General features: G+C 40.2%; 1 protein-coding gene across 6 annotated transcripts in view; it reads left to right on the top strand.

The window, feature by feature from the left end:
- The window catches only part of SEMA3D (semaphorin 3D), a 147,721-nt gene that overhangs the window by 50,504 nt on the left and 83,318 nt on the right, over window positions 1-13,899 (top strand). For all 6 annotated transcript variants that reach the window (XM_056339939.1, XM_056339936.1, XM_056339942.1 and 3 more), the window contains one exon: window positions 12,457-12,617. In XM_056339939.1, coding sequence (XP_056195914.1) covers window positions 12,457-12,617 — 161 coding nt within the window. The remainder of the gene's footprint in view (window positions 1-12,456; window positions 12,618-13,899) is intronic.

Consider the following 13,899-nt stretch of genomic DNA (forward strand, 5'->3'; position numbering starts at 1 on the left):
GGCAGTGCACATTGAGACTTAAAATGTACCCTGGGTTGAAGATGGATGAGCATTGCTGTCCATGTGAGGAAAGACTCTTGTATATGCTGTAGACTAAGTATAAACTTGAAGGCATTTATTACATTTTAGTAACATGAAAACCAGCAACTTTCTTACAAACATTATTTTCCTTTTTTAAACTAGTGAACTTGGAGGTCAGATCCAACTATATGTTGCATTTTCTGTCATATAATTACCATATATATAATGTCCTGGAGAGCAGCCTCCAGTCAGTGACATCAGCAGTTTACATAGCAGTTGAACTAAGAATAACCTTAGAGAACTGACCTGTATCAACCTCTTAACAGCGTAAACAGCCTGTAGCTCACAACAGTTTTCTTTTTTTGAGATCACAAAAGGGCCTCAATTGGAGATAGAAAGGATTGTGTTCACAAAACACCAAACTATTCTGCTGAATGTTCACCTGATTAAATCCCAGAAGATGAGAAAGGAAAAATAAAAATGTAAGGCTTTGGGAAGAATGATTGGTCCCTTGTGAAAAGGAGAATGAGACAACACGGAAAACTGTCTCCTTAGGAGAAGAATGTGGGAAAGATACATGATCAGTAGCATCAGCTTCGAAGAGGGTACTTTCAAAAATATTTCTCAAATTGCACTTTTACTAAATACATTTGCAAAGCAAACCCAATTCGAAGTAGTTTCAAAGATCCCAACCTCATTCTCTGTCTATGCACTAATTTGAGTGCACGATCCTCTTGACGTCAGCGTGTGCCTAGCAGTGGACATCTGTGGTTGCGGCGCAGGTCCTTGAGTCACATCCTATTTCCCTTTCCTCCCTCCCCATTTCTGCTGTTCCATTTATAGATGAGTTCCTCAGAGAAGGGCCAAGGGGTGCAGGGGAGGTCTGTTCTGTAGTCAAAGTCCTTTGGAGATAAATACACAGAGACAGCAGAAAGAGACAGAGACAAAATTTTATTTATCATGCCAGAGGACTATGAGGGAAATCAGAGGGGTTGGCTAGCTGTGGTTGATAGGGGTGTTTAGACAAGGGAGGGGGAGTGACAAAGGTACCTTTTTTCCCACTAATTTGGGAAAACAGGTGCTCTCCTTTGTGATCCAAACTCTGCCTGTCCCAGAGAAGTAAACCGTTCTGTACCTTAGAGTTTGATGGCTGAGGTTACTGAAGACACTGAAATTATATATTCAGTTTATCTGACAGCTTTGGGATAACTTTAAAACTGCATCACCCATGCACCCTGGATTTCTTTGAAAAGTATTTCTCACTAGATATGTATCACAACAGCACCCTATATGACACCCACTGGTGCCCCCCAATGGATAAATAAATATAAATATCAATAATAAAAAATATCACCCCCCAATATTAAGTAATACCTTATGCCTATATACTAATAATTGACAGGAGGTAGTATGGTGGTGCACATAAGATGGTAATACGGTGTGTGCAGATGCACATCTCTGATATTCTTTGCCCTGTAACTTTTAGTTAGTACGGTCCTATTGCCTAAGTCTACAAGGCAGATACTGGGTCCACCTGCACAGCTGCACATGGGACTGAATCTGATGGAAGTTGCTAGGCACAACTCCTACACAACTAACATCAAAGGGAATCACTACAAACATTTGATGACCTCTTGTTTCAATGGCTTCATAAGAAAACTCCTGTCAATAGCAGAAAGTGTAACTGATAATGGGATTTCACTTTACCATAGGAGAATATTATGCTAGTCCAAGCTATTATAACATCAGTTGGGTTTATTTTCATTACTGGAAGGGGTCCTTTGCTATTGCCAGTGCAAAACTATTTTGAAAACCTACGTTCACATTAGCTAATCGAGTTACTTTGCTACGCTTGCTTGCTTTTTAATCAAGTGAAATATATCCAGAAAATTGGAAAAAGAATAAAAGGAGAAAAATCTTTGAAGTTTTGTGAAAACAATCATTATCTGCATTCAACTCACAGCTTCTTAAAAAAATCTGTCCTGTGCAGCTACCCCAGATGATGACTGACTTAACCGGTGCTTTCCTATAGCAATTGCATCTTCATACTGCACTTCTGTAGCAATTTAGAGCAGGGCTATTAGTTTTGCCTTGTGAACTCAACCAGCAGTCACGATTGAAGAAACACCTACAATATTAATGCCACTGTCATTATATAGGTTCTCCTTCCTCACTCAGAGCATGGGAAAGAAAGATTATCTGGCCCATGCCAGAAAGGGAACCCCCCTGTGGGGACAGGAACAAGCAGTTATGTGTGGGGAAAGCAAGCAGGAACCTCCTAAAGCAGGTTTGCTGCCAGCAGCGGAAATATCTGTTCCACTGGCAGGTAAATCTGCTTGTAGAGGTCCCGGCCCGTTGCCTCCTTTCCTGTGCAGGCACTCCTCCTGCTGCAGCCCCTTCAGCCCTGCCAAATGCTGCCTTTGCGCCCTGGGCAGCAAGTCAGACTGGGGAGCTGGTTATTGTTTCCCAGAACAGGTTTCACCTCCTTTACTGTACCTGCTCTGCCTCCCCAACCATCTGGGCCTGTCTTGGTTGAGTCAAGAAACCAGAAGAGCTTCTCAAGGCCAGTTACGAGGAGATTTCCTTGCCCTCAGAGAAACTGTGGGAAGGTCTGTTGAAGGATAATCAGGACTTAAGAGATATTACAGGCTCTCAGACAGTGGTTTCATGGCTGCTGAGCCAACATAATGTGCTGCTTCTGGAAGGAGGACATCTCCCTTGCTGCTCCCTTCCCCCCAAACACACATATGTACTTCTTTCCTCCATCAGCTGCTCCCAGATGCACTGACTGGGCCTTTCTCTTGCACCAGCTCCAGCTCTCATCAGCCCCTTTGGCAAGGACATATGCTGTTAGTAGTTAGGACTTTGTGTCTGAATTTTATTTAGCTTTACAGCCTGACCATACAGCTTGTGTGGGCTCTGGTCCAATGCTTGGAGTCGGAGAGACGAATGGCCCCCATGGCTTCTTGCTATACACTCAGGGCTAGAACCTCAACTGATAAAATTATTGCAGGTTCCAGTGGCTAAACCGAGGGTCTGGCTCTGGGACTTGGTGCAAGTGCAAGTAGGGTGTGTGTCTGTGTGTCTGTAGAGCTTGAAGAAGGAGGGGAAGGCTGGCATGTACAGCTAGTGAATGCTTCCATAAAAATCTGTGTTGCTCACAGACACTGGTTACAACTGGTATGTAGTACGTAATTACACTAGTATGGAAATCACAGACAGTTTTCAATAATAGCAATGATAGTCAACAAAGCTGGATTTCTTTTAAGCTGTTCTTTTAAGTCTTGAAAACAGAGGTACTAATAAAACAACAGAGCAAGTAAATGTTTGTTTGGCATTAGCTGTCCTTTGCACTGACAACTCACCTTCTTCAGGAATAGCTCGTACTGCTCTGTATCTCTCCTAAGCCTATTAGTATCAATATTAATCTGTTTTCCAGGCCCATGCCATCTGACACTGTTATTAAACAGAATTCTTCATGCCACTGCAGTTCAAGGTCTCTCATCTTTTAGCACAAAAGCCTTGTCTACTTTGTTATGAACAGGACACTCATGAGGAAGCTGGCAAATACATTTGAATCTGGTGAGAAAAATGTTAAAGCACAAGTATTATTAAGATATCTGACCATTTTGAAAGCAGTTTCTTTCATATAGGATGGCTGTAGGCGCAATGGAGCAATTCCTGAAGTCACATGCATAGTCTGAGAAAGCAGGTTTAAATAAAGTGAGTCAGGCTGCCAGAGAGATCTGTCAACAGCCATTGGTAGTGTCAGACCTGCTACTGAGCCCAAATCCAGGTTCCTATAGCCTGTTCTAGCCCGGATTTACTTGAGAAAACTCTGTGCACTTTAAATCCTGGACACTGAAATCCACAGTAAAATTCTCATTTGCTCCAAGTGTGAAACAAAGTCCACTTATCTGACTTCCTAAGGCTGTAATGTCATCGGCAAAGTAAAAGCTGAGTAAGGATTTAAAAATAGGTCATGTTCTGTACAGCTGCTACCAGATAGTACGGGCAGAAGCAATGGCACAGCCTGCTGTTTTATCAGGCCACAGATACGTGGGCTGTGAGATGCAGCAAACAGCTCCTCTGTCTGTCCTCAGGGTGCTGGGTGCATCCCCAGAGAATATCAGGTTCTCAGAAGTTTCTCAGAAGATGTATTCAGCTGAAAATTGCAGGTACAGATGCTTGAAAATACTCCAGCCATTTTTGCATCATTCTGAAGAAAGTCTGAAATGAAGGGTTTGTACTATTTTGAAGGCAAGTGCAAGATAATGACAGTAATTTATTTAGAAAGGAGGGATAGCACTGCATATAATTTTACAAACCATACTTCGACAAAGGAAGAACTGTGTACCTTACAGTGCCAAATACAATCACCATGTTACATTTTTAACACCTGAACGTACTTACAGAGTACAACACACTTTTTCCAGGCAGGAAAGGATGAGTCTACCCCTGCAGAGCAGCGCATGTTCATTCATGCAAGTTACCGCAAGCCTCCAATCCCTGAGATGGGTTTGATGCTGCGCGTCTCTAGGCACAGCCTATCACCAGGGCATTTTGCTTAGGTTGCCTGTTCCTCAGAGTGTGGACTGATCTCCACACTTCATTCCCCGTGGTTATGTCTATCATAACATTCGTGTCTTTCTGATGGCAGGTCATATGGGTATGCACCTTGAGGTAAATGGAACGTTTATGGGATGAGGTAGTAGGCTGGTTAGAGCAGTAAAACTGACTGACAATCAGTGAGTTTAACTCATCTTTTTCAAGCTAGCCAGTTAAAGAGGATTTTGCCATTATTTCCACCTGAAGCCTATCATCACTCTCTTGTTTTCCCTGTAATTGATTGGCTGATAAATTGGGAGGGACAAGAGTTTGGGAAATATTTAACCAGGGCATGATTGAAATTGCTTTCTTTTGAGTTGCTCTAAGATATCTAAAAATTGAAATCCTAACTCAGGAGAGTGGGAATGGTAGAATTTATTTAAAGCTGTTTTTTCCTAGGGTTGGTAAATTTATAGGTTTATTTGCTATTACAGCTCTAGTAATGTGGATGTTCAGAATGGCTTTAGGAATAGGTGAGTTTATAAGCCATCTTCCTCAGAACAGGGCAGAGGATTTATCTCAAGTTTTGATGCTGAGGTTGATGGAAGATAATTTTAAAAGGTGGGGTTAGAAGGTGGTCTCTGGTTAAGTTGACAGTTCCTTGTCTATATAGTTGTGAAGAAAACTGGCTTCTGATTTCAATAATGGACTAAAGTTTTGCTTTGCGAGATATAAGGAAGAAGTTTTATGCTCTTAATATCCTCTTGCTATTGGGAGAATACATACTTTGAAGAGAATTTAAATTAAAGCTGAAGTGTAAGAAAGCAGATTTCAGTAAAATGACTCAGATTATTTACTGATTACACAGGCTGAGGGTCTGTGAGAGGTGAAGGGATGGAAGGTAAGTAAGTTTGGCCCTGACAATTGAAAATTATGAAAGAGAGGTGATGGGTCGCTTGTTTGCATGTTCTGCCTCTAATTTAAAGAGGACATTTGGTACTATTTAAGTCTATCATTGTGCCAGGCAGGGATGCCTGACAGGTATGTGTGTTGAGATACCAACAATTGTCTACGTATTACCAAAGATCATACTTTTGCCAATCATTTATACTGAGTTACAGTTGTACTGCATATTGTTTAAATATCCACAGTATCACTTTTTTTAAAAAAAAGGTGGTTTAATTTTGCTTTGGAAACAACAGTGAGTTTGCTTACTTTGGCAGTTTTGCAAGAAAGATAAACTACTTAGGAAAAGGGAACCTGTGCAGTCTTAGGTCTTCTTCAGATAAACAAATGTTTCACTCAGATACGTTTTGAGTTGTGCTGTCTAAAGTTAATTATTTGGTTTGGCTCTGTGAAGTTTGTGAATTGGGCTTTTGCATTTTTTCACTGATAACATGTAGTCACAAAGCAGCTTTTAATCATCTCTGCAATAATAACACTTTACAAGTTATTTGTGCAGCTGTTTCGCCAGTCAAATGTATTTGCAGTTAAAACACAACTAAAACATACTTCCATAAACATAAGTGTGCATTTTTTAGTTCATGCTTTAACTGGATGTGCTTTGGGTGGTAAGCAGCTACCTGTTTTGTTTTACAGTATTACCCTTTTTGAGGATTTAAAAAACACTGAGTCAGACAAAGATGGGACCATAGATTGATTATAACCCCTAGCTCTGAAACAGATGAACTAAATAATCTGCAGTAGTCTCAGTTCTCATCTTGCAGAAGCACTTATTTCAAGTGAGCTTTACTGATATGAAAGAGAATCAGGTCCCACAGCATATTTTTTTTTCTTCTCATTATGGGTGAAGTAGTCATTGTGAAGGTTATCTGAAGATAAAATGATCTGTACTCTCCTGATGAGAGGTGGTGGTGGTTTTTTTTTTAAAAAAAAAGCTTCACAGTTCTGCAGAGAGAGTTGTTGCTCAGTTACCTTTGTCTGCAATGATGGTTTGAGAAGCATAGTGCAATGCATAATAGAACTACTTTATTAACATGATTTTCTGTGTTGTATATGTTGATAGATTTGACATCCATCAGTAAGTAGTTGCAAACAGAGATGTGGGAAATGGGAAGTTGGTTGATGGCTGAGCAGGCCCATAAAAGTCCCTGGAACAAAAAGCGAAGACACCCAGAAAGTTCCTGAAATCCAGCAGTAGACTGTTTCTGAAATTTGGATCAATCTTTAGAAAAAAAGTTGTCACCTTCCTAGGCTGTAACACCCTTCTGGAGAACAATTAAATCCTAAAAAAGGAACAGAAGTACCTAACCCCAAAATATGTGGTAGAGTACAAGGTGGTTTGGGGAACTACTCAGGAAGAGAACCAAGATTTTTACACAATATTGTGACAAGAAGAAATCATGTTTCTCTGTTCCCAATAATCCATATCCTTTTGGAAAGGCCCTTCTGTGCCTTGAATTTGAGGTTTTCCTCTGGGCCAAATAAAATTAGTTGTGTAGCAATGAGAGCCACATGGCATGCACAACAAATCATCGTTGTCCATGGTGAGATGCAGCTAAATGGAATATAACTTGCTTCTTGTAATATGTAGTAGAGATTGGTGATAGACTGGACCTATTCTCTTTGCCTTCATACAAATATGTGTGGGGTCAATCTTGAATCTTTTAAACTCAGAATACTCTAGGAATTAAGTAAATTGCTGTATTCATGCTATATTGACAATTCCTTATCTCAAAATCGCAGTTGAGGATTCACACAACACCTGTGTAAATTGTCACGGGTATTTTTCAGCATGTGAGAAAAACTATGTGATGTCTTATTTTTACTGTATATGAAAATTACATAAATATACAGCCTTTAAATTTGGAGTCCTTCAAAGGTGTCATTAGATGTAGCTGTTTTGAAGCAGGTTGAGGACTTCCCTTTCTGCCAATTTAGGCGTGGCCTGTCATCGGGAAAATGTTTGTAACTGGCCACAAAGGCAGTTCTGGGTCTTGACCAAGTGGTTCCAGATTGCAGTAAGCTTATACCATGCTGGAGTTGAGGAATGGCAGCACAGTCAGCACATATGTGACTTCGGGTTAAAAAGTCGAAATACACTGTATAAATTTAAATACATATTATTAGAACAGAATGGCATCTTTTCATTCAAAGCTTTTATGCTATGTCTCTGCTGCTGGAGATTATTTAAGTAAGCAATGATCACGCTGTTGTGAGCCAAGTCCACTGAGATACTTTTGTAAATGAGTAAAAAAGTCATTATTCCAGCTTCTATCACTCAACAGTGAAATATTAACCCAGAAAGGGAGTTGCTGAATATTCATTTAATTTACAGACTGGAAACAAGTACTTAATTTTCAGTAAAACAGCAAATACTATAAATGGAGTGCTGCGCATGTACTCATGAAAGACCATCCCTGCAATTAACTTCGTGTCTGTCCATTATGAGAATGTTGTTTCTATATTAACGTGGCTACAGAGATGCAGTGATTCAAATCAATGGCTTTCTATAAGCTCTAAGTTTGAAAACCATTGGGCAAATGTGCTTTTCATAATAAATTTTCGCAGTGTAATAGCCTTTGTGATATTAAATATATCTTGCTGTGAAAGGCAATTTCAACCCATAAGATTGGATTGTTTTGCTTTTATGGAGTGAGAACAATGATTAATTTGGCTGTAATTTAATCAGTTCTCTGTTAGTGTTTACTTGACAAATTTTATTAGGTCATGTTTCAATTTTAATCATATCAGTGGCCGCATTCAGAGTCTTATTTCCAAGCTCTTTTCAATAGTTAGTAAATAACTGGCCGAACATGATTCTTCACCACTTTACAGCTTGTGTTGTCGTTTGTGTCAGTAACAAACCAGTGTGCAATGCTGTCATTTCCATCTGGAATGTTTTACAGATGTTTTCCTTATGATGCAGTGAAACAAATGACTGTACAAGGCACCAGGCAGGGCTCATTCCTACTTGGGTGTCTCAGCCCTGAGACAGCTTTTCCCCTCCCTGTTGTAGCTGTCCTATGTGGTTCTTTACTGAGAAATAGAAGAGGTGTTAAGAGAAAGATGACGTATGTCCCTTGGGGATGGTCCTACAGAGCGCATTCCTTCCAAATAAGAATGAAATGGGAAGTGGGACCAGTCTCAGTCATCTCCTTTCAGGTATGTGGAGAATTGGGTTTACGTATTTTGGCAAGTGACATCCTTGCAAAGGCCCATGGGCTGCATGACTGGGCAATGAAAGTGCTTTAGAGCATTTGCACAAACGTTATCATTTAACCTCACTCAGATCAAATTCTGATGGCATTGAGACAAGAAGGAATTTCCCCTCATATTCTGCATCTGAGTTACTCATGTCCTACAGCGCTGTGATACGACTGAGAGCTTGTCATCAGAAGAGATTTAAAAAGCACGGAGGGTGATATGGATTGCTGAAATACAGTAGCCTGTGAGATTCATTAATCTCTCCTGTTAATGCCTGTGCATGATTAATTACTAGATATTGTGATCCTCTATTCCTCTTCCTCCTTCCATCTTCTGTATTAATTGGGATACGGAACTGTTAGAGATTTAATCTAGACCACAGTAATTATAAAGCATTTTTTATGTACAGTGGATCAGATAATCTAGTAATGCAGCCAGGTCTTATGTCATGGGTGGAGAAGAGAACGATGTACTCCAGCAATGCTTGGCTGATAAACAGTATTACAGAGATCAGCCCAGAAGAATTTGAGTAACTCAAGGGAGCTAAAACCTCCCGCTGTGATCAGCACCAGAGAACTCTTTCCCAATAAACAGCTCCATCATATCCAGTACCTAGAATTTCCAGTCAGAAAAAAACAAGGGAGGAGGTCTGTTCAGAGTATGACGTTTGGTGACGACACATGGACATCACACAGAAATAACAGAATTCTGCTAGAAGTGACTGTCCTGTAACACAGAACCCAGTAACGAGTGTCAGGAGTACATCTTTATTTTTTGTGGGGTGAAAACATACTAGTGGAGGGAGCTAAGCTTCAGAAATCCTGTGTTTAGAAGGCTTTTCTTTTTCCTTTGTAAAATTTTTCAAACTGGCTTGGCTATTCATCAGCCAGCTCCAGTGTAAGCAGTCTGGATCGGGCTATGGGTTTTTGTAACGTACCATGCTAACCAGTTGTTCCTAAGTGATCTTGCTGTCAGTTAATAACCAGATCTTTTAAATTATCACTAAATTGGGGGAAAAAACCAAACAAACCAACCCAAGCGTGACATCTTTGTCTTCACAAAAGATTTGTGAGAAAGGACAGTACTGGTGTAAAGCAGTGTAGTGCTTAATGTTGGATTTATTTTTTCAATGTGAAGTAAGATTTTTTTTTTTCAAAACACTGCCAAATAAATCTCACCTAGGGGAATAGTAGCTGCAATACAAGACAATTTGTTTTCAGACTGTACCATAACAACATTCAGCAGTGAGCCAGACGAAACCACATGAGCTTAAGTAGAAGTGTCTGAGCCAAAAAATAATTGTCATAATTATATACCAGGTAGTCAGATTAATAATATTTTTTTTCCCACAGTGCTGTTTATTAGCCAACAACAGGACTTAATCTTTGTTTTGCCTGTTACATGTTTTATGAGACACCTTGGAGAAAAAAGTTGGTTTGGTTTTTTTTCTTTCTCTTTATTTTGCTCAGGAGTTACTCTGCAAAACACCGGCCCTGATTTTCATCATGCTTAGGCAGTGTAAATAACTTGTGCTTTATGTCTGGCTTCTCTAGCAGGAAGGCTACGCTGTCCATCCAGTGCCAGGAATGTGGAAATACCCTCAATTTTATGTTCAATTAAATACAGGATTTGCCTTTCTGTCTGAAGATTTCTGAATAGTTTAGCTTGGAAAGTTTGCTCGTGGAAGAATTGATTCACATTTATTTTCGTTGTCCCCAAATTAATGGCTACCCAACAAGACTAAACTCCCTGTGTGCTCTCTTCTATATGTTGTTTGTGTCCTCATCCAGAATTACATCCACAGAGTATTCATTAAGAAAAAGGTTACAGACTTTCTACTTTACAGTCTTTTAGCTTTTTTTATAAGAGAAGCATAGATTCTTTCATTAATTTCATAGAGAAATATGTTTTTCTTTGTTACCTTTTGAAAGAGATTGGAAGCCACTATTAAAACACAGTAAAAAGTGTGAAATTTGTGCTTTTTATAGGGAAAACTTTCTCTGCAGAGGGGGCAAGGATGCAGGAACAGCCACCTATTGCCACGTCTGTAAGGCAAATAAAGACATCAGGGTTTTAGAGGTGCTGCTACTGGATGCTCCCCTTCACGTGCCTCTGTATTGCTTTCATTGAATCCTATGCTCTAGAGATTTACTTCTGCTAATGACTGTTGATTCAGATCTCAATTCTCAATTGAGCTGACAGTAATTGAAAAATTAGTTGTAGCAATTATCTATACTGCCACCAGAACTTAATATTAGACAATGGGTAAACTGAACCTTGTAATAAATTTTCTATACACCTTATGGTTGTTACCTCCTTCCAGTTCTTCTCAACTTCATACGTGGCTTATCATCCCAGTGGAAATCATTTGAGTGGTATCCTTTGAAGGTCTGTACTGGGATCAATATTAATTAATATCTTCATCAATGACATAGTGGGATTGAGTGCTCTGTCACCAAGCTGAATGGTGCAGTTGATACACTTGAGGGAAGGGATACTATACTCATTTAGTTGGACTAAATGATCTTTGAAGGTCCATTGACAGCCTGGAGGAGGAGGCCCATGTGAACCATGTGCAAGGTCCTGCACCTGGGTTGTAGCAGTCCTCAATATCAACAACAGGCTGGGTGATGAACGGCTTGAGAGCTGCACTGCAGAGAAGGACTTGGGGATGCTGCTGGATGAAAAGTGGGATGTGAGCCAGCAATGTGTGCTTGCAACCCAGGAAACCAACCGTATCCTGGGCTGTATCAAAAGAAGCATGGCCAGTAGATTCTCCCCTTCTATTTGGTCCAGAGGAGGCCATAAAAATGGTCAGAGGGCTGGAGCACCGCTCCTGTGAGGAAAGGCTGGGAGAGTTGGGGTTGTTCAGCCTGGAGAAGAGAAATCTTCAGGGAGACCTTTTATTGCAGCCTTTCAGTGCTTAAAGGGAGCTTATAGGAAAGAAGGAGAAATACTTTTTACCAGGGTCTGTAGTGACAGGATAAACTGGATGATGGTAGATTGAAATTGGATGTAAAGAATTTTTCTATGATGAGGGTGATAAGGCACTGGCACAGGCTGCCCAGAGCAGCTGTGGGTGCCCCATCCCTGGGGGTGCTCAAGGCCAGGTTGGACGGGGCTTGGAGCAACCTGGGCTGGTGGGAGGTGTCCCTGCCCATGGCAGGGGGATGGACTGGGTTGTCAAACATCCCTTCCAACTCAAACCATTTTATGGGTCTACAATGCCTGCCACATGTAACCACTGTTTCCTACTCCTAAATATTCTTTGCTGGCATTGACCTTCGTTGCTGCTTTATATGTAGAGCACCAAATATGGTGAGATATTAATCCTTGATCGTGTGTATCTAATAGTATGATGATACAAACATACATTCATTTTCTTACAACAAAGGAAAGATATAACATGTATTTTGCAATGATCTTTCTTTTTTTCCTAATATTTGCTGATTTTCTGAATTATTGTCATAAAGTTAATTTATTATGAAAATTTCATACAGAAGAATGTATTGTGAAAGGAAATATTACCCAATTTGGAAGTATAAAAAACTCAAAGATCCCCAAGTTTAATAGGAACTGTATTATGACCCTGGAAAGACATCTCTAAGACTGCAGTTATCTCACCGGCATACTCCATGCTGGTTGCATATATTTATAAAAGACACCAATGAGTCATATGTAAACATTTTGATTATAAAGATTTTCTTCGTTTTCCCACAGACTTGCTGCTTTCAAACAGCTGCATCCCATTCCTGGGCTCAACAGAGGGGCTTGATTTTCGAACCCTGCTGCTAGATGAGGAGAGGGGCCGGCTGCTAATCGGGGCTAAAGACCACATCTTCCTGCTCAACTTGGTTGATTTAAACAAAAATGTGAAAAAGGTCAGTTTGTTTTACACAGAGTTCATCTCATAAGTGCAGTTTTGTTCCTTTTTCTACCCCCACCCCCCTTCACTGGGCAACTGGCAGGTTTGTTGTGCAGTGCTGTATACCAGGATTTGATAATCTCACCTCCCAGAATTATACAGATTATCTTAGTCAATTAAATTTCTCATGCTATGTGATGTCCTGTGAGACTGATGTCCTACAAGAGGTCAGCTACCTGGAGGAGCCTTGCAGTGCATGAAAGTAGCATCAAAATACCAGCAAATAGGCAAAAATGCAGCTCAGAGTGTGTGCTTCTTAATTTCTCTGATCATGATCACCCTCCTCAAATAAAAGCATTTGAAAGAAGGGAACCGAAGACAGCTCTTTCTTTGCTTCCTGGCATCATTGGGATTACTGTGATATTAAACAGAGCAGATGGTTTAAATTACAGTAAAAGATGTTAGTGGTGATTTCAATATTAACATTTGTATTAATATCTAGAATTACTAGTGATAGGAGGAGCTTCCACTGGAATCTCCTGCACTACCTTGCCCATACCCTGTGACAATGTATTAGCTCCAGATAATAGGATGGTAATTTTGGCTTCAGTATTTATAGCAGAAATTATGAACTGGAGCTTTTGTAAGCACAACTGACTGCTACATGTAAAAAACAGATGCTTGTGCAGGAACACACGTGAAAACTGCTTGCCTGCTTGTTCCAGATATGCTACTTACTGAAGAAAATTTAAATTCTCAGCTGTGTTTGATATTTTCTTTAAGCACCAGAAGGGGGTTTTAAATTACTGTGTTCTGCCATCAGCTCCAAAGAGGTAACTGACCCTGAGTTAATACAACTGCAGCACAGGGGCTTAACAGGTGTAACAAAACTGTTTTGCCTGACATGTTTTAGTGCAACACTTGCTGTTGTTGTATAGAAGAGTTCCAGTACTGAATATCTGATTTCTTCTTTTGGCTTCTGCATTGCTCCAAATGCCAGTTTCTTTAGAACTCAGATTCTGAGCATTTCGGGAAATTCCTTCCCTGGGATGCTTTATCGAACACTTAACTTGCATCTGCCATCTCGGTAGGTTACTCAAAAAACAGCACCTCGTTAGAATACTGCATTGATATTTCATATTGCAGATTTTTCAGACTACAGATTGATTTCTGACATAGACATTCTGTAGAAGACAAATTTTGTCTGTGTGAAAAGCAGATTTCTATTTCTGTAGGATGCTGCTTGCCTCCTGAGAGATGCTGAGTGCTGTCACCTCCTGTTATGTTCGGCAGGGCTT

Source organism: Falco biarmicus, chromosome 5 (assembly GCF_023638135.1).
Source record: "Falco biarmicus isolate bFalBia1 chromosome 5, bFalBia1.pri, whole genome shotgun sequence".
In the NCBI taxonomy this organism is placed as follows: Eukaryota; Metazoa; Chordata; class Aves; order Falconiformes; family Falconidae; genus Falco; species Falco biarmicus.